This window comes from Ipomoea triloba, chromosome 9, assembly GCF_003576645.1.
Source record: "Ipomoea triloba cultivar NCNSP0323 chromosome 9, ASM357664v1".
NCBI lineage: Eukaryota > Viridiplantae > Streptophyta > Magnoliopsida > Solanales > Convolvulaceae > Ipomoea > Ipomoea triloba.
Window position 1 is genome coordinate 5,524,205 of NC_044924.1, and position 22,011 is coordinate 5,546,215.

At 33.5% G+C, this 22,011-nt stretch overlaps 2 protein-coding genes across 2 annotated transcripts; both read left to right on the top strand.

The window, feature by feature from the left end:
• Positions 1-5,232: 5,232 nt before the first annotated feature.
• LOC116029038 (berberine bridge enzyme-like 26) lies at positions 5,233-6,958 on the top strand. The gene has a single exon (XM_031270917.1). It carries the CDS (start codon positions 5,280-5,282, stop codon positions 6,867-6,869), a length of 1,590 nt encoding a protein of 529 aa, XP_031126777.1. The 5' UTR covers positions 5,233-5,279; the 3' UTR covers positions 6,870-6,958.
• Positions 6,959-17,602: 10,644 nt separating this feature from the next.
• LOC116029113 (berberine bridge enzyme-like 26) lies at positions 17,603-19,415 on the top strand. The gene has a single exon (XM_031271009.1). The coding sequence runs from the start codon at positions 17,650-17,652 to the stop codon at positions 19,237-19,239; it is 1,590 nt and encodes a 529-aa protein (XP_031126869.1). The 5' UTR covers positions 17,603-17,649; the 3' UTR covers positions 19,240-19,415.
• Positions 19,416-22,011: the final 2,596 nt, after the last annotated feature.

Sequence of the window (22,011 nt, forward strand, 5' to 3'; positions counted from 1 at the left end):
TGGCGGGGGTGGTAGCTGAACAAGAACAAAGCCGGGTGGGACAACCACTGAATTATTTTGTAAAGATTTAGGTTTTAGATTAATTTTTTCCCTTCAATTCGTAGAACATAAAGCTGAGAAAAGATAAACATAAAGGTTGATGAAGGGTGGGAGCACTTCCTTTTTAAAAGTTCTGAAAAGATAAAATTGGGGAAGAAGATAGCATGGATTGACAAAAATACCCTTATATTTAACAGTTAATAGATGGAAAATATCAAATTTGTCATCGTCACAATAAGTCTGTCCAAAACATGGCAAAATTTTTTATGGAGGACTAAAATTGTCTTTGCCACTATAAGTCTAGGACCAAAAAAGGAATTGACTCTAATTAATAGTATGATCGTACCGACCACACATTAAGATATGGTGGCACCAGAACTTTGACCCTATATATTATTATCATATTTAACTTTTACAAGTGTGTAATAGTTTGCACAGTTCTTATATCGTGGACCGCGGTCCCAAAACGACGTCGTTTTAGTAAGTGAGAGACGGAGCCCCGTAATTGACACTACAGTTCATTCCAAAAGATACTGCCTTACATTTGTTTTGATATTATCGGATGAAACTGTAGTTATATCAAAATGTAACTGTAGTTGTGTTGAAATGTAACTGCAGTGTATATGAAAAGATACTGAATAACAGTTTCACATTTGTGTTTGATATTATCGAATGAAACTGTAGTTATATCAAAATGTAACTGTAGTTATGTTGAAATGTAACTGCAGTGTATATGAACAGATACTGGATAATAGTTTCACTTTTGTGTTTTTATATTATCGAATGAAACTGTAGTTATATCAAAATGTAACTGCAGTTGTGTTGAAATGTAACTGCAGTTGTGTTGAAATGTAACTGAAGTTGTCTTGAAATATAACTGCAGTATATATGAAAAGAAAGTGAGTGGCGCGAATTCATCCGTCTGTTTTCATTAATCAAAACGACGTCGTTTTGGGACCGCGGTCCACAATGCACCATGGTCCACGATATAATTTGCGTAGTTTGCATGCAATGTAAAAATTCTGTATTCTAACAATCGAACATATGACATTTTTTGGTTACGTGACTTCGTCCACGAATTTGGATGCGACTTTGAATATAATCACGATTCTCTGAATATTGAAGAAGAATGTCTTGGTAGAAATGTAGAATAACTAGTTTTCTTGTTGAAGAAACATAACAATGACGTTTAGTAACAATGACTTTGAATATAATCATGAAAATATATATGAACATTTGAAGATTTTTATTGAGAAGTTCTTAGCTTTCGCACCACTTAAAAGTAAGTATTTTGATAATGCTTCATCCTAGAAGTTGTTTAAAAGTAGATTGCTCTGCATTTCTACTTGTAAGTATTTTGATAATGCTTCATCCAGATACTGCATTGTAATAGAGTTGGTAGTATTCAAAAAAAAAAGGTAGATTGCTCTGGAAAATTGATAAATTAATAAAAGTATTAATTACCTCTTACAAACCACAGAGAAGTTACCGTTTACTAACATGAAATTTTCCCATGTTTTATGGAAAACTAGACAATTAGAGAATAGAATTACTACCACAGTTCTTCATTTTGAAAACTAAAAACTGAAAACATTTTCCAATTTTCTAAAAAACTGGATAACTATTAAAAACTATTTTCTAAATTGAAAAAGAGTCATATCTCTTGTATTTGACTGTATACCACTATAATCACATTCACACTATTATTTACTTACATGTTTATTCATTACTATGATTACATTTATTATTATCTTCTCTTACTTGTCACTATCTTCTATCTTTTTCACTCACATTTACTTATATTTGCTTATACTTAAAATTAGACATTATTCACATTATCACAACTAAAACTTGAATAGATTGATTTTGATTGAACTCAATAGATTGATTATTGGTTAAGATATTTTTAATTATGTTATATCGTAATATAATTTTGGTATGAATATTGAATATTTAAATTTCACATATATTACACTTCAAATAAAAATTACACACACACACATTTCATTCAATGAATATATCCAAAAATATTTTAAATATTAGCTCAAAAGATATTAACATTATCTAAACTAAATATGCAGATTTAAATGATATCAAATCTAAAAAATCTTACATATACTCCATATTATATTTACACCAAACATATCAAAAAATATTTTAAATGCAAGGTCTAAATCAGTGTGAATTACACTTGTGTTGATTTTATAACGTTAGTAAAAAAAATTAAAAAATGAGTGTAAGTAAACAAATTTTCTAAACAAAAAACAAAGAATAGACAATAGAGAATGAAAACTGAAAAAAAAAATAGAAAACAGAAAACCGGTAACAGTTTCTTGAAGTAAACGGAAACTTTCTTGGATTAACTTTTCGGATCAAATTTTCATGATCAACTTTTCAGACTCAACTTTCCAGGTTCCAACTTATTGTTATAACTATATTACTTTAACTTTCCACTCTTTTCTTTGCCATTTTAATTTTTCATAAAGTTAATCTTGGAGATTATATTCTACTCTCCCGTCAAAATATTTAGTAAAGTTAATTGAAGAGATTTTTCTCTTTCTTCATTTCTCAAATTGAGTAGGTAAGAAAAAAAACAATCCTAAACAAGTTGGTTAGACAATTGATTTGATAATCCTAAAGCTTATAATTTGACTCATCATGAAATATGTTTATTGACCTTCTTAATTTGAGCAGGATAGCTAGGGAACATTTAGGATGGTTTACCTTACTGTAAAAGTGTGATCCTTTGTCAGCTAGAATCATAAGTTAGATTTCATCAATATAATGTATATTTTTAGATTGCTATTGTAATTTTTTTATAAAAACAAAATTAAGAAAACAAGTCTTTTCATATATTTTTATCCCCATAATAAAATTAAATTGATACAAATAAAATTCTTAGGATTCCTTTCGATGTAGTATTGAGCAATACTCGTCCATTTTGAACGGCCCTCCGGATAGTGTTATGGAGTTCCTCGCTCGAGATGGCTCGAGCGCTTCTACCAGGAGGAGGATCTATTAGCTCTCTCACGGGGCCTTGGCCCCTCATGCACACCAAAAAAAAATAGAGCAATACTCATAGTGGTCAAATCATGCGCACGAGTTGTTTTGGAAAGATTTAGCCCGGTAGATTTGTTTACAATAGTAATATTATTATTAATATTGTTAATAATCTTCATGCACGAGATGCAAGATTTCGATCTCTTTCTTCTTTTTTCAAATATTAAATAACTCTTAATAAAAAATTTTCTAAACAAAATAATATTTAACTTCACGACTCTCAAATATTATTTAATTTTTTTGTACGAAAATTATTATTTAAATTTAATAACATGTTTGAAATGCTAAAATATATAATTATTACTATATAAATAAATCTCCAATAGTATACAGGTTTTAACAATAATTGTCAACTTTGAATTTATGAAGTAATTTTCTGTTATTTTTGTATTTGTTCTAGAAGATGTCATGATTTTTTTTGGGGGGTACTAAAAGTCATTGTTATGTTTCTTCAACAAGAAAACTCAAAAGTTATTATACATTTGTAGTTTTGTACCAAGACATTCTTCTTCAGTATTCACAGAATCATGATTCAAAGTCGTATCCTATTATTATATATTAACACTTCATTTGTGGACGAAGTCACGTAACCAAAAAAGTCACATGTGTAGGAAATATATTCTCGAAAATCTCTTGAAAATAGAGAAAATACAAACCCACGAAAGATAAATAAAACTGGAAATTAATTTACGAAAGGTTAAGATAAAACCTGGAAGTAGAAGGGGACAAATGAAGATAATCTCGGGTAGGTCGGAAGGCCGAGTTGAGTTGTCTCCCTCGTTAAAACCTTATTTATCGCCTCACGGGGTGCTAAGAGCGTTGCGATATAGGTTTTCCAGGATAAAACGTACTACGATTCCAACGTTTGAGCACTCAAACTTGGAACCCGACGAACGAGAACGCGGGATGAACAAAAACAAAGGTGACTTGAACACAAGAAGATGATTTATGAAAATGACACCGGCCCACTCATTTTTTACTTGATTTCCTATCCATTAGATTTTGATGATCAATGGTTTAGATTTATTCACAAGTTCTCATATAGAGCTTTCTGTTCATAAGAGTGATCAATGGTTTAGATTTATTCACAAGTTCTCATATAGAGCTTTTTGTTCATAAGAGTCAGTATTGACTCCACTGAGGCTCGAACCCACCACCTCCCGTATATATATAATTTTTGAGTTATAATTACCCTGAATTACTGAGTTCGGTCTAATCTATTATATTTACAGGATAGAAAGTGAAAGATGATTTTGCATAGCACGTAGAATTTTTTTGTCATGATTACTTTTGTATTTAAAAAATGTTGAAAATTTTCTAATAATATTTTATGTTATTTGATATGATTTTTTAGTATTATTAAATGTAAATTTTAACTTTCATATAAGGGATGTTCTCCATGGATTCTTTCTCCAAATCATTTTTCGGACATTGGTCCAAACTGAATTTATTCCCCTTTGCAATGGGAGCAAAGCTTGGTGAACAATTTTTCATCTGAAATATTTCTAAAACTTTGCTTATATAGGTTTCTTGAGATAAACCCAGTATGTCCCGAGACCTATCTCTATGAATTTTAATGAAACCCAGTATGTCCCGAGACCTATCTCTATGAATTTTAATGTCAATAACATAAGAGGCATCACCCATATTATCCTTCATGTCAAAGTTCGTAGAGAGAAATTGTTTCACATCACGAAGCATCTCCTTATCATTGGTGGCAAGTAAGATGTATTCACCACCGCACCTAAGCAACCAAACCGCACGAGAACCGATATATATATATATATATTCCGGTTCTGGTGCAAACACTTGTGAACTCCTATCCACAGTTTAGATGAAAGATCATTTGACCTAAGTGTTTGAAGTGGTGCATTGATGTATATTATTTATCATGTCAAAAAATTATAAACCACAAAATTAAGTAAGATTAAAGGTGCAGAATGGATTACATACATGTCCACTTGTAAACGGAAGTCTCTTTAATTTGTTTTACTTTTCTTGTTAAATTAATAATTCAATAAAAGTGGCGTACGTGTGTATTGTGTAACATACATATAAAATCATCTTCATAGTCAAAATATTTACGCGTTTCCAATGCCTGATGCCTATAAATATAATTCTCCATGGGATGGATTGAATCAACAATCATATATATCATCAGCTAAGCTAAGGATACGAAAATGAAAAGCCCAATGTGTTTTGCGGTTGTAGCATTTATTTTTTCCTTAATTTGTTTCCCAGCAGCCTGCAGTAGCATTCATGCTCATCATCAAGATTTTGTGCACTGTCTTTCCAGCAAGCTCAGAAATAATGCCACCTCTCAGGTACTCTACACTCCCAGCAGCCCATCATTCTTGCCCATCCTGAATATGTCCGCCCAGAATTCCAGGTTCACCGGGCCCGGAACCCCCAAACCTGTAGTCATCATCACACCTTTACGGGAATCCCACGTCCGAGCTGCACTCATTTGCTCCCGAAAGTATAACATCCAGCTCAGGACCCGAAGCGGTGGCCACGATTACGAGGGCGTTTCCTTTGTTTCCAGCCTCCCCTTTGCCATTCTGGACTTGATCAAGTTCCGGTCGATCGAGGTTAACGTTGGGGAGAAGTCGGCGTGGGTCCAAACCGGAGCCACGCTAGGTGAACTCTATTATAGCATTGCTAATAAGAGCGACACTTTAGCTTTTCCGGCGGGTATTTGTCCCACGGTGGGCACGGGTGGCCACATCAGCGGCGGCGGCTACGGGATGTTGTTGCGAAAATATGGGTTGGCGGCGGACCACGTGATTGACGCCCGAATCATGGATGTTAACGGGAGAATTCTGGACCGGAAATCCATGGGGGAGGATCTCTTCTGGGCTATCAGGGGCGGCGGCGGCGCTAGCTTCGGCATCATACTCGCCTGGAAACTGGAACTGGTTCCCGTGCCTGAAACCGTCACGGTATTCAATATTTCCAAAACCCTGGAACAAAACTTAACAAACCTATTGTATAAATGGCAGTTTTTCGCCAACAAGGCCGACAGAAACCTCTACCTCAGAGTCGTCCTACAAAACACCAACACTACTGGGGAGAGAACAGTAGAGGGTTTGTTCAATGCACAATACCTCGGAAGATCCGAAGCCTTGCTAGCCATGATGCAGAAAGGATTTCCAGAATTGGGCGTCACCAAATCCGACTTAACCGAGATGAGTTGGATCAACACCGTAACCTATCACTACCCCGTCGACAGCCTACTCAACCGCTCCTTCAATCTCAAACAACGGAGCTTCAAGATCAAGTCCGACTATGCCAAACGCCCCTTTACCCCCCAAATTTTCCAAGGAATGTTGGAACTGTTTAAAGAAGAAGACATCAACGGGCCGAATATGCAGCTTGTTCCCTATGGAGGGATAATGGATGAGATTTCGCCCTCAGAAACGCCTTATCCACACAGGGCAGGTAACCTATTTTTCCTCGGATACGCCACTGGATGGGACGAAGTCGGCCAAGTCGCGGCTCAGAAGCATCTCTCCTGGATTCGGAAGCTTTACGCTTACTTGACTCCCTATGTTTCCAACAATCCCAGAGAATCCTACTCCAATTACAGGGATTTTGACCTGGGACAAAACAATTTGGTCGGGACAACCAGCCTGGATCAGGCAAGTTCTTGGGGTTATAAATATTTCATGAATAACTTCTATAGGCTTGCCAAAGTGAAGGCTTTGGTGGATCCAGATAACTTCTTCAGGAATGAACAGAGCATTATTCCACTTTCATATCCACTTTGATCCAATTCATTATATTGCATTGCCGCCACAACGTAACATACATTTATATATGCATGCATTCTAGCTATAGTTACAATAAAATTTTTTAGTTTCCCGCCCTCTCTTTGTATTGTATNACCTATATTCCCGATAATGACGAAACTATCTTCCCTAACCCCGGTTTCCACATATTGTTAAATTGTTACATTATTCGGTCTCCACATATTGCATGCAAATTTACATTTTTCCAAACCTTAAAAAAGAAAAAAAAAAACAAATAGAGAGAGAATGAAAGAATAAAATAAAAACAACACCTTATTCGGTAGTTACATATTGTCATTTCATGGTGTGACTATTTTCTTTTGATTTTTTTTCTTTGTCAGTTGAAATGTCAATTAATGACAAACTGTCACATGTAACAAAAACTGAATGACTTTTATAAGATATTATTTTAATATTTTGTTCTTCATTAAAATGACGACTTGAATATTGACGTGATCAACATATTTTTTCAAAAGTATCTATTATTATTTAATGTTGTTTCAAACTAATTGTGTTAATAGTCTAAAAATATAATATATATAAAATCAAAAGAAGCTATCAAATAATTCATATTCTTTCTCTTTTGTCAAGAGACCTTGACAATATATAGCTATTCCAAATTTCCATGCAAAATATAGAAAGTCAATTTATCAATAAAATTACGGCGTATTCTTTTACACCTCCTTATATTTTCTTTAATGTTTATATAATAAAAAAAACAAATATTATTATATGATAATGAAAGGGCTCAACATCTTTGTCAGAATTAAATTAAACCAATTTATGTCAACATTTTAATATTGAATTATTTGGTCCTCAGTTATATTTTGTTTTCATATGATTAAGAGCTATGGCGTTTGGTTGGAGAGAATTACAATTCCATTTTCACTTAATTTTCACCTAATTTTGAATGCAACTAAATTGCTTCATTTGGTTGGAAGAATTGCAATTCCCTCCTTTTCATGGAATAGAATCCCATGGCCCCCTATGGGATTTTAATTCCATGGATTTTAGGAAGAAAAAAAAAAAAGATAATACTGAGACAAAATTACTCCTCCATTTTTTACCTAAAATTTATGTCTGACCTTCTCTTCTAGATTATATCATGTATTATTTTTCGACTTCCCTTTGTGTATGTTTGATATGCCATTCAACGAACTATCCAAAAACTTCAAAAACAAACAAAGTAAATTGCAAAAATAACAAGTAAATGATGGTGGTTAGACTCTCTAACTTGAATGGTGTCCCATGTTAACCCAAATGGACTCATTACTCAAAAACCGATGCTATTCCCCGACAACTTAGCTAGATGAGGCAATTCTACAAACACTTTGCATGCCTATTTCATTCAAACTCCCTTTTCTCAAAGGTGAGTAAGAAATATGAGAGGTGTGGCTATGGTGTAGCCCTATTCTCATAGGTGAAACACAATTCTAAGTATCTCTTGCATAATTTGGCCATAACTATGAAGAGTTAATTCAATTTCACCCAATTCATAACCAAGTTCAACATGAAGATAATACAAAACCTAAATTATGCAATCCGATTCATATTGGGATTCATACTCAAGGAAGTTCAATTCAAATCCTATGAATGTTTAACTACTCAGGCTTGAAATGTAAAACTATAAGCAATTGAAGTAATAAACATAAAAATCAAAACTTTAAGAAATATAAATGCAAGAATATGAAATAGAGAACTTAACTTTATGATTTAATTGGAAGAAATAATCTGGAAATTGAAGTTGAATGTTGGAGTTACGTTCTTCCTCTAAATCTTTTAATAAATGGTAGATTACAAGTGTGGGAAAGTGTTTGGAAGGTTTCCTAGAGAGAGATTCTAAAAGGAGAGTTCATACATTCAAAAGTATTTAGAAAATAACCACCAAAAGGTCATTATAGCTGGTAATTCGCGCCTCTTTTGAAGGTTTTCAGGACAAGGAGTCACGGTGGGACTCAAATGTGAAATATTATGATAAGTATTTTAGAAATTAACATTTCATATTTTATGTGGTAATTGTTATGAACATTATGTGGCACTTATGTTTGTGTCACAATTTGCTCTATAATTATATGAATCATTAGGAAAGTAATTTGGCATAATAATTATGTGCTACAGGCCATGAATGTTAGATTTATCCCACTAAAATCAAACTTGATATGTTTATCAAAATTATGGGATAAATATAGATACTTATGCCTAATTTCGTTACATGGTATTCTCTAATATCATTAGGGAAAATTAGATATCATATGATGAATACTTTTAAGTTATGTATTTGATAGAAGCAAATGATAAAAGTACAAAGTATTCCCAAATTCTCAAATTCCTATTAAAAGGAAATTTGTTATCCCTCCTATTAAAAGGAAATTTGTTATCCCTCCTTCCAAATATCCATTATTAAAATTGAGAAATAAACAGAAAATACTTATTCTCTGATATCCTTTCAACAGTCATAAGTTTCTGGTTAAGTCATTTGGTAATCCCTCAAATTCCTAGACATCCTCTTAAAAATAGAGGGACCAATCAATAATTTCTGCGCAGCATCATGTGCTTTCATATGAAAATATTGAGAAATCTCCTCTTTAGATTTTGTTTTGGGATTACGGAAATATCTGTTGTATTCTATTTTATCCCAATAACATATTATTATTTACACTCCTTATATATCTATTCTGGAAGTGATAAGTTCTTCCTCTATAAATTACAATAGTAATTCTATTGAGAGATCATATCCTCAATATTTTGAACATATGCATGATCCATGTTCAGTTGAGGATCACTATCTCTCAATGGTGATAGTTCATCCCAAAATGAATGATAAGATCATTCTGGTAATAAAAAGAGAAATGCGAAGGTTTTTACGCAAGTAAATGAGAACGGAGAAATCAGAAGAGAGTATAAACGAAGAAAATATAAGAGGATGTGAACAAAAGTGTAATAAACTGAAGCTAAAAGCTTGACTTTATTCGTATAATACTGTTCAATGTTCATGATGATGAAAAATTAACAAACTGTGACTGAAAGATTCAAATATATTATCTCGATGTTGTATACATCTGAGTCAAACCAAATTATCCACATCATCATACGATATACCATTACAATTATCATTTAGTTTGCGAAAATGTTGTGATTAGACCAAAACATGTATTAATAATTTTGGAGACATCATACTTGATATATTTTTATTTAAATCTAGCTCACTGCATATAAATTCCCTATAAACTTAGTACGTGTAAACATTTTTCAATCTGCGTTTTTATTCTTAGTGTGCAGTCGAATTATTATATCATCACCATTGCGTATCTTTATGAGCTATATATATTGACCTGGGACAAAACAATTTGGTCGGGACAACCAGCTTGGCTCAGGCAAGTTCTTGGGGTTATGAATATTTCATGAATAACTTTATAGGCTTGCCAAAGTGAAGGCTTTGGTTGATCCAGATAACTTCTTCAGGAGTGAACAGAGCATTATTCCACTTTCATATCCACTTTGATCCAATTCATTATATTGCCTTGCCGCCACAACGTAACATTTATATATGCATGCATTCTAGCTATAGTTACAATAAAAATTTTTAGTTTCCCGCCCTCTCTTTGTATTGTATTGTTGTTATTGCAAATTTATCCTTTATCATTCATGCATGTCATACGAATAAAACATACCCTTTTAATTGTATTCTTCAAAATACATACATTTCTTTGTTTCTGTACTTTGTAATTTTAATTATTCATCAATAATAAAGTTTTTTTTATTATCATGTGAGTAAATAATAAAGTTCTTTATTCGCATAATAAACATTATATAATTCGTATAAATTATAATATATATATTGCAAAAATTTTAATACCATCCAAACGAAGGAATTTAGTTGTATTCTAATTATGTGAGAATTAAGTGGAAATAGAATTGAAATTCTTGACCTCCAACCAAACGCCCTATTATAGCTCTTAATCATATGAAAACAAAATATAACTGAAGACCAAATAATTCAATATTAAAATGTTGACATAAATTTGTTTTAATTAATTCTGACAAAGTTGTTGAGCCCTTTCATTATCATATAATAATATTTGTTTTTTTTTATTATATAAACATTAGAGATAATATAAGGAGGTGTAAAAGAATACGCCGTATTTTTATTGATAAATTGACTTTCTATATTTTGCATGGAAATTTGGAATAACTATATATTGTCAAGGTCTCTTGACAAAAGAGAAAGAATATGAATTATTTGGATAGCTTCTTTTGATTTTATATTATTATATTTTTAGACTATTAAGACAATTAATTTGAAACAACATTAAATAATAATAGATACTTTTGAAAAAATATGTAGATCACGTCAGGTCATCATTTTAATGAAGAACAATATATTAAAATATTCTTTTGACAATTTTTTTTACTTCATAAATTCAAAGTTGACAATTATTTTTCAAATGTGTACAATGTTGAAAATTTATATGTATATTTGAGGATTTGTATTGAGAAGTTAGTTTTTGCACCACCGAAAAGTAAGTATTTTGGTAATGTTTTATCGTATAAGTTGTTTAAAAGTAGATTGCTCTGGAAGGTTGATAAATTAACAAAAGTGTTAATTACCTCCTACAAATCGGAGAAGTTACCTGTTTATAACACGAGTCACGAGATGCAAGATTTCTCTTTATTCTTTTTTTAAATATTAAATAACTCTTAAAAGAATTTTATCTAAACGTAAAACAATACTTTTTGTACGAAAAATATTATTTAAATTTAATAACACGTTTGAAATGCTCAAACATACAATTTCTATATAAATCTCCAACATTATACACATTTGAAAAATAATTGTCAACTTTGAATTTATGAAGTAATTTTCTATTATTTTTGTAATTGTTCTTGAAGAAATCACGATTTTTGTTTTTTTGTTTTTTGTTTTTTTTTTTTTTTGGTACTAAAAGTCATTGTTATGTTTCTTCAACAAGAAAACTCAAAAGGTATTCTACATTTGTACCAAGACATTCTTCTTTAGTATTCACATAATCATGATTCAAAGTCGCCTCCTATTATTATATATTAACACTTCATTTCTCCTTCATTTTCTCCCACCAAAAAAAACCTCCCTAATGCTTATAAGACCACAGCCAAATTTGTGGACGAAGTCACGTAACCAAAAAAGTCATATGTTCAAAATGTTGGTGGAATACAGAATTTGTACATTGCATGCTAACTATTACACACTCGTAAACGTTAAAATATGATTTTATATAGGGAAAAGTATCAAATACACCCCTAAAAACTAAACGAAAGTGCAATTAAGTCTCCAAATTAAAAAAAAATATGTAATTAAGTATTTCAATTTCATAAAATCAATCAAATAAATCGACTTAACAGGTAACTAATAGGTTAATGTTGACCACTAGAAACTCAAAACGGCACCCTGAACAGTAAAAAAAGATGATTAAAAAAATTAAGAAAACAAGTCTTCTCATATCTTTCTGTCCCTATAAAATTAAATTGATACAAATAATATTCTTAGAATTTCTTTCGATGTAGTATTGATCAATACTTAGGTCATCCCCAATTGTTAATTTTAGTGGGATTTTACAGACCTAAAAACAAGTGCATGAGCTTTTAACAAATGAGAATGGGTAATTTTAGTGTGTATTTTTCTCCTGCAATATTCAGTTTTTAGCTGACATTGTGGGCCCCCTTGTGAGGAGAGATCTGCGCCTCACAGTGCGTGAGGCGTAGATTAAGCGCCCAGGCGGGCGCGTGCACTGCACCCGCCCCTTGGGCGCGTTATACTATTTTTTAAAAAAAATTTAATTTTTTTTGTCAGCTTTGTTTTGTATTTTTTTTCTTCTACCTCATTTTCTCTTTCCTAATCACACTTACAAAATCTCCTCAAAATCTACACCAAAATTCAAAGTATTGGAGAAGGCCTTATAGTGGTCAAATCATGCGCACGAGTTGTTTTGGAAACATTTAGCTAGGTAGATTTGTTTACAATGGTAATATTGTTATTAATCTTCATGCCCTACTATATTTATTGTTAAATAAAATATTAATATAACGGGGTTAATCTAGGCAAGTTTGTCATTATGTTGATTTGGTAATCATAATGTTACAAATTTGACACTCAACAGGAACAGTCTATTGGCCTTTTGAGTCAAAATTTTGGATAAATAAATTATACCTTTAATAAAATTTAATAGATATATGGAGCAATTTTCTAATTTTAATTTTCACACTACACTAACAAATTAAATTACAACATAAATAAGTAATTAACCTTATAGTGCTTAATCATATGAAAACAAAATATAACTGAAGACCAAATAATTCAATATTAAAATGTTGACTTGGTTTAATTCTGACAAAGATATTGAGCAAGCCCTTTCATTATCATATAATAATATTTGTTTTTATTATATAAACATTAAAGAAAATATAATGAGGTGTAAAACAATACGCCGCCGTATTTTTATTGTTAACTTGTCTTTCTATATTTTGCATAGAAATTTGGAATAGCTATATATTGTCAAGGTCTCCTGATAACAGTAGAAAGAATATAATATGCATGGTTTGGATAGCTTCTTTTTATTTTATATTATTATATTTTTAGACTATGAAAAGAAAATAGTTTGAAACAACATTAAATAATAATAGATACTTTTGAAAAAATATGTTGATCACGTCAATGTTCAAGTCGTCATTTTAATGAAGAATAATATATTAAAATATTCTTATAAAAGTCATTCATTTTTGTTACATGTGACAATTTGTCATTAATTGACATTCTAACTAACAAAGAAAAAAATTAGTCAAAAGAAAATAGTCCCATTATGAGATGACAATTTGTGACGATTGAATAGAGTGTTGTTTTTATTTTATTCTTTCATTCTCTCTTTGTTTGTTTGTTTTTTTTTTATTTTTTCTTTTTAGGGTTTGGAAAAATGTAAACTTACATGCAATATGTGACGACTGAATAATTCAACAATTTAATTAGTTTTTTATTGATAAATTAATATTTAATTTAGTATATTATTTTCAACAAATCTTACCCTCAACGGCAGGATTATATTGTTAACTCACACAATCTTTCATTAACTTATTGAATCTGTTTAGGATTATGTAATTAAAATAATTATTTTACACCTTTAAAAAATTTATTTTTTATACACATAAAATCCTATATAAAATGTTTTAAATCTTCGATTGACGGAGAAGTGTACAAACACTACTCGAGGGTTTAGAAAAATGTAAATCGGATAATATTGAATTCATATACACAAAAATGTCAAATTGTCCTGTTTTGGATTAAGTACATACTAAGATTTAAGGACATTATTTGAACAGTTCTTATATCGTGGACCGCGGTCCCAAAACGACGTCGTTTTAGTAAGTGAGAGACGGAGCGCCGTAATTGACACTACAGTTCATTCCAAAAGATACTGCCTTACATTTGTTTTGATATTATCGAATGAAACTGTTGTTATATCAAAATGTAACTGTAGTTGTGTTGAAATGTAACTGCAGTGTATATGAAAAGATACTGAATAACAGTTTCACATTTGTGTTTGATATTATCGAATGAAACTGTAGTTATATCAAAATGTAACTGTAGTTGTGTTGAAATGTAATTGCAGTGTATATGAACAGATACTGAATAACAGTTTCACTTTTGTGTTTTTATATTATCGAATGAAACTGTAGTTATATCAAAATGTAACTGCAGTTGTGTTGAAATGTAACTGCAGTTGTGTTGAAATGTAACTGAAGTTGTCTTGAAATGTAACTGCAGTATATATGAAAAGAAAGTGAGTGGCGCGAATTCATCCGTCTATTTTCATTAATCAAAACGACGTCGTTTTGGGACCGCGGTCCACAATGTATTGTGGACCACGGTCCACGATATAATTTGCGTTATTTGAAAGGGTCAAAATTACATAATTTGAAAAAGTCAAGTTGGTAGTGATATCTATTATCTAATAGAAAAATATTTCATGGACTACCAAATTTCTATTTCCAACTTTTACTTCCATTTGTGTTCAAATTTGATTAAAGGAACAAAAAAGATGAATGGATAAACATAATTGACCCTCTATTAAATTAACTAATGAAGACATGTCATGTTATAAGTAGTATAATTTGAAAGTCCACGTAGAATTATTCTATCTAATAGTCTTCGAAGCACAAAGAGGCCAGGGCCGGTCCTGAGCACGGGCGGGATGGGCGACCGCCCAGGGCCCCATGATAGAAGGGGCCCATCCATATATATGTATAGGTATACATATATCTATTATAGTGTTATAATTAGTGTTATAATTATATTAGAAAATAAAAAAAATTAGTGTTATAATTTATTAGAAAACAAAAAAGTAAGAATAGATGTGACGGTAGGAAGCTGAGAATCGACGCTTAATTAAATAATTTAGAAATAGAATCAACACGGGGAATCGAGGACACCTAATTATCTTTTATATATTAGAATCGACATCCTAACCGGCTAACCCATTCGTCTTCTTCAATAATAATTTTTCCAATTCGATTATCAACGATTGTTCATTTGTTTGCCAGTTTGGACCCCATTGTCCATTGTAACTTGTAAGTTTTCTTCTATTTGTAATTTGTTCTATCTTTATTTTCAATGCAACATTGCACACATGCAACACAACACACCTATCGGGCATTAGGGATTTTGGGCTATAAATCTATAATCCTCTAATGAGTAATGTTTATTTAGATAATGAATTTTGTGATTTCTGTAATTCTAGAATATATATATATATTCAAAGTCAACAGCTCCCACACAAACCTAAAATATTACGGAGTATTAAATCCTCAAATATATAATTATTACTATATATTTTTTTTGTACGAAAATTATTATTTAAATTTAATAACATGTTTGAAATGCTAAAATATATAATTATTACTATATAAATCTCCAATAGTATACAGGTTTTAACAATAATTGTCAACTTTGAATTTATGAAGTAATTTTCTGTTATTTTTGTATTTGTTCTAGAAGATGTCATGATTTTTTTTGGGGGGTACTAAAAGTCATTGTTATGTTTCTTCAACAAGAAAACTCCAAAGTTATTATACATTTGTAGTTTTGTACCAAGACATTCTTCTTCAGTATTCACAGAATCATGATTCAAAGTCGCATCCTATTATTATATATTAACACTTTATTTGTGGACGAAGTCACGTAACCAAAAAAGTCACATGTGTAGGAAATATATTCTCGAAAATCTCTTGAAAATGGAGAAAATACAAACCCACGGAAGATAAATAAAACTGGAAATTAATTTACGAAAGGTTAAGATAAAACCTGGAAGTAGAAGGGGACAAATGAAGATAATCTCGGGTAGGTCGGAAGGCCGAGTTGAGTTGTCTCCCTCGTTAAAACCTTATTTATCGCCTCACGGGGTGCTAAGAGCGTTGCGATATAGGTTTTTCAGGATAAAACGTACTACGATTCCAACGTTTGAGCACTCAAACTTGGAACCCGACGAACGAGAACGCGGGATGAACAAAAACAAAGGTGACTTGAACACAAGAAGATGATTTATGAAAATGACACCGGCCCACTCATTTTTTACTTGATTTTCTATCCATTAGATTTTGATGATCAATGGTTTAGATTTATTCACAAGTTCTCATATAGAGCTTTCTGTTCATAAGAGTGATCAATGGTTTAGATTTATTCACAAGTTCTCATATAGAGCTTTTTGTTCATAAGAGTCAGTATTGACTCCACTGAGGCTCGAACCCACCACCTCCCGTATATATATAATTTTTGAGTTATAATTACCCTGAATTACTGAGTTCGGTCTAATCCATTATATTTACAGGATAGAAAGTGAAAGATGATTTTGCATAGCACGTAGAATTTTTTTGTCATGATTACTTTTGTATTTAAAAAATGTTGAAAATTTTCTAATAATATTTTATGTTATTTGATATGATTTTTTAGTATTATTAAATGTAAATTTTAACTTTCATATAAGGGATGTTCTCCATGGATTCTTTCTCCAAATCATTTTTCGGACATTGGTCCAAACTGAATTTATTCCCCTTTGCAATGGGAGCAAAGCTTGGTGAACAATTTTTCATCTGAAATCTTTCTAAAACTTTGCTTATATAGGTTTCTTGAGATAAACCCAGTATGTCCCGAGACCTATCTCTATGAATTTTAATGCCAATAACATAAGAGGCATCACCCATATTATCCTTCATGTCAAAGTTCGTAGAGAGAAATTGTTTCACATCACGAAGCATCTCCTTATCGTTGGTGACAAGTAAGATGTATTCACCACCGCACCTAAGCAACCAAACCGCACGAGAACCGATATATATATATATATATATTCCGGTTCTGGTGTGAACACTTGTGAACTCCTATCTACGGTTTAGATGAAAGATCATTTGACCTAAGTGTTTGAAGTGGTGCATTGATGTATATTATTTATCATGTCAAAAAATTATAAACCACAAAATTAAGTAAGATTAAAGGTGCAGAATGGATTACATACATGTCCACTTGTAAACGGAAGTCTCTTTAATTTGTTTTACTTTTCTTGTTAAATTAATAATTCAATAAAAGTGGCGTACGTGTGTATTGTGTAACATACATATAAAATCATCTTCATAGTCAAAATATTTACGCGTTTCCAATGCCTGATGCCTATAAATATAATTCTCCATGGGATGGATTGAATCAACAATCATATATATCATCAGCTAAGCTAAGGATACGAAAATGAAAAGCCCAATGTGTTTTGCGGTTGTAGCATTTATTTTTTCCTTAATTTGTTTCCCAGCAGCCTGCAGTAGCATTCATGCTCATCATCAAGATTTTGTGCACTGTCTTTCCAGCAAGCTCAGAAATAATGCCACCTCTCAGGTACTCTACACTCCCAGCAGCCCATCATTCTTGCCCATCCTGAATATGTCCGCCCAGAATTCCAGGTTCACCGGGCCCGGAACCCCCAAACCTGTAGTCATCATCACACCTTTACGGGAATCCCACGTCCGAGCTGCACTCATTTGCTCCCGAAAGTATAACATCCAGCTCAGGACCCGAAGCGGTGGCCACGATTACGAGGGCGTTTCCTTTGTTTCCAGCCTCCCCTTTGCCATTCTGGACTTGATCAAGTTCCGGTCGATCGAGGTTAACGTTGGGGAGAAGTCGGCGTGGGTCCAAACCGGAGCCACGCTAGGTGAACTCTATTATAGCATTGCTAATAAGAGCGACACTTTAGCTTTTCCGGCGGGTATTTGTCCCACGGTGGGCACGGGTGGCCACATCAGCGGCGGCGGCTACGGGATGTTGTTGCGAAAATATGGGTTGGCGGCGGACCACGTGATTGACGCCCGAATCATGGATGTTAACGGGAGAATTCTGGACCGGAAATCCATGGGGGAGGATCTCTTCTGGGCTATCAGGGGCGGCGGCGGCGCTAGCTTCGGCATCATACTCGCCTGGAAACTGGAACTGGTTCCCGTGCCTGAAACCGTCACGGTATTCAATATTTCCAAAACCCTGGAACAAAACTTAACAAACCTATTGTATAAATGGCAGTTTTTCGCCAACAAGGCCGACAGAAACCTCTACCTCAGAGTCGTCCTACAAAACACCAACACTACTGGGGAGAGAACAGTAGAGGGTTTGTTCAATGCACAATACCTCGGAAGATCCGAAGCCTTGCTAGCCATGATGCAGAAAGGATTTCCAGAATTGGGCGTCACCAAATCCGACTTAACCGAGATGAGTTGGATCAACACCGTAACCTATCACTACCCCGTCGACAGCCTACTCAACCGCTCCTTCAATCTCAAACAACGGAGCTTCAAGATCAAGTCCGACTATGCCAAACGCCCCTTTACCCCCCAAATTTTCCAAGGAATGTTGGAACTGTTTAAAGAAGAAGACATCAACGGGCCGAATATGCAGCTTGTTCCCTATGGAGGGATAATGGATGAGATTTCGCCCTCAGAAACGCCTTATCCACACAGGGCAGGTAACCTATTTTTCCTCGGATACGCCACTGGATGGGACGAAGTCGGCCAAGTCGCGGCTCAGAAGCATCTCTCCTGGATTCGGAAGCTTTACGCTTACTTGACTCCCTATGTTTCCAACAATCCCAGAGAATCCTACTCCAATTACAGGGATTTTGACCTGGGACAAAACAATTTGGTCGGGACAACCAGCCTGGATCAGGCAAGTTCTTGGGGTTATAAATATTTCATGAATAACTTCTATAGGCTTGCCAAAGTGAAGGCTTTGGTGGATCCACATAACTTCTTCAGGAATGAACAGAGCGTTATTCCACTTTCATATCCACTTTGATCCAATTCATTATATTGCCTTGCCGCCACAACGTAACATACATTTATATATGCATGCATTCTAGCTATAGTTACAATAAAATTTTTTAGTTTCCCGCCCTCTCTTTGTATTGTATTATTGTTATTGCAAATTTGTCCTTTATCATTCATTCATGTCATACGGAATAAAACATACTCTTTTAATTGTATTCTTCAAAATACATACATTTCTTTGTTTCTGTACTTTGTAATTTTAATTATTCATCAATAATAAAGTTCTTTATTCTCATGTATGTGAGTCAATAATAAAGTTCTTTATTCGCATAATAAAAATTATACAAGTCACACAATCGGTCAAGCCTATGATAATTGCTTGTTACTCATGATATAAATTATAATATATATTACAAAACTTTTAATACCATCCAGTTTGAAATAAATCAACTGTTACTTATAATATATAGATATTGTAGTGTTTATATATCAAATTTTGATACTATTTAGGATAAAATGATTTTTATTAGGTAGCCATAAATATTGTAATACTTGTAGCTCGCTGAAATTGTGATACTTACAAAGTGTAATTCTAACGTAGATATTGTAATACTTATATGTGAAACGTTACTTATTAAAGAAATTGTAATACTTTGTGTAGAAAATTTACAAAGTACACAAAGGGAATACTTGGAAACACGTACTAACACGTATAAGGGTTGAGAATTGGCAGAATTGGTGCATTTCTTTTTTGCGTGTTTCTAACACGTACTATTAGTATTTTTTTCATAACTAATATTGTGACCGCACCGGCCACACGTTAAGACATGGCCGCACTGGCACCCTATATATTATTATCATATTTTAATGCTTACGACTGTGTAATAGTTAACATGCAATGTAAAAATTTTGTATTCTAACATTTGAACATATGATGTTAGAAAATAATCATGTGTGGCTCAAATTAGTCCATGAAGACCAATTCCACCCTCCACGTCGCATGGTAGCATGATTCTTGCATGTTCTCCGAACTACTTGCTTATTCTTACATTTGCCACGTTTCTCTCAATTTTCGATTATTCGCTTCCGCATTATTCCGCTATATTCCTAACAAGTGGTATCAGAGCGGTTTAATTGAGAATTATTTCCAAAGATGTCGACTGTTACCAAGTTCGATATCGAGAAGTTCGACGGGAAAATTAGCTTTTCTATCTGGAATGTTCAGATGGAAGCCGTTCTAACCCAGAACGGTTTGAAGAAAGCGCTAACTGGGAAGAAGAAGAAACCGGCTACAATGACAGATGAAGCTTGGGAAGATTTGGCCGACAAGGCACGCTCAACCATTCAATTGTGCCTGTCTAAATCGGTTTTACGTGAGGTGATAGGTGAGACGACTGCGTCAGATTTATGGGACGAGCTGGATTCGCTCTACATGGACAAATCTCTGGCGAACAAGCTACGCCTGAAGGAGCGGCTGTACACAATTCGTATGACGGAAGGTACTTCAATTCAGTCTCATTTGGATGAATTCAATTCTATTTTATTGGACTTGGAAAATATTGATGTCGTAATTGACGATGAGGATCGTGCTATTTTATTGCTTGTTTCTCTCCCTGAATAGCATTTCAAAGAAATTATGTTGTATGGTAATTCTCTTGGAGTCCTAACTTTCGACAGTGTTAAGTCTGAACCTATTGTCCAAAGAAAAATTTGACTTAGAAACTAAGTCTGAGGACAAAGGTGAAGGCTTGACTGTTAGGGGTCGTTCATTGAAATCGGGAGTAGCAATAAAAAATCTAGATCCAAGTCCAAAGGACGTAAGTCCAACAAATCCTGTAAGTACTGCAAGAAGCATGGTCATGATGTGACTGAATGCTTCAAACTGAAGAACAAGTAAGAGAGAGAGAAGAAGTCCGCTGAAGTTAGTGTTGTTGAGAGTGATTCAGAAGGCGATGTTATGTTATCTGTTAGCTCCGGTGACAAACGGAGCGACACTGAGTGGATTCTGGACTCTGGTTGTACATTCCACATGTGTCTACACAAAGACTGGTTCGTCTCTCTGGAACCAGTTGATGGTGGAGTTGTCTTGATGGGTAATGACACCCAATGCAAGGTTAGTGGAATTGGAAGTGTGCAGATTAAAACTCATGATAACGTTATCAGGACTCTTAACAATGTTCGGTATATTCCTGATTTGAAATGCAATCTGATTTCATTGGGCACCTTGGAATCTCTGGGGTGCAAGTACACAGCTGAAGGTGGAGTTCTAAATGTNCTCTGGAACCAGTTGATGGTGGAGTTGTCTTGATGGGTAATGACACCCAATGCAAGGTTAGTGGAATTGGAAGTGTGCAGATTAAAACTCATGATAACGTTATCAGGACTCTTAACAATGTTCGGTATATTCCTGATTTGAAATGCAATCTGATTTCATTGGGCACCTTGGAATCTCTGGGGTGCAAGTACACAGCTGAAGGTGGAGTTCTAAATGTTCTAAAAGGCTCTCTTGTTCTCATGAAAGCTTCCCGTTCTGGAAGCTTGTACGTGTTGCACGGCAGTACTGTGACAGGTTCAGTTGCGATATCCTCATCGGTGTCTGATGCTGATCTCACTCAACTATGGCATATGCGTCCGGGGCATATGAGTGAGAAAGGCATGCATATCCTGAGCAAGAAAGGCCTCCTCGGTTCATGTACGGGTAAATTACAATTTTGTGAGCATTGTGTCTTTGGGAAACAAAAGAGGGTTAGTTTCTCTACTGCTACACACCGTACCAAAGATGTATTGGAATATATACATT

Excerpts from the sequence above, each read along its gene's own strand:
- LOC116029038 (XM_031270917.1), top strand. The coding sequence starts at position 5,280 with ATGAAAAGCCCAATGTGTTTTGCGGTTGTAGCATTTATTTTTTCCTTA.
- LOC116029113 (XM_031271009.1), top strand. The coding sequence starts at position 17,650 with ATGAAAAGCCCAATGTGTTTTGCGGTTGTAGCATTTATTTTTTCCTTA.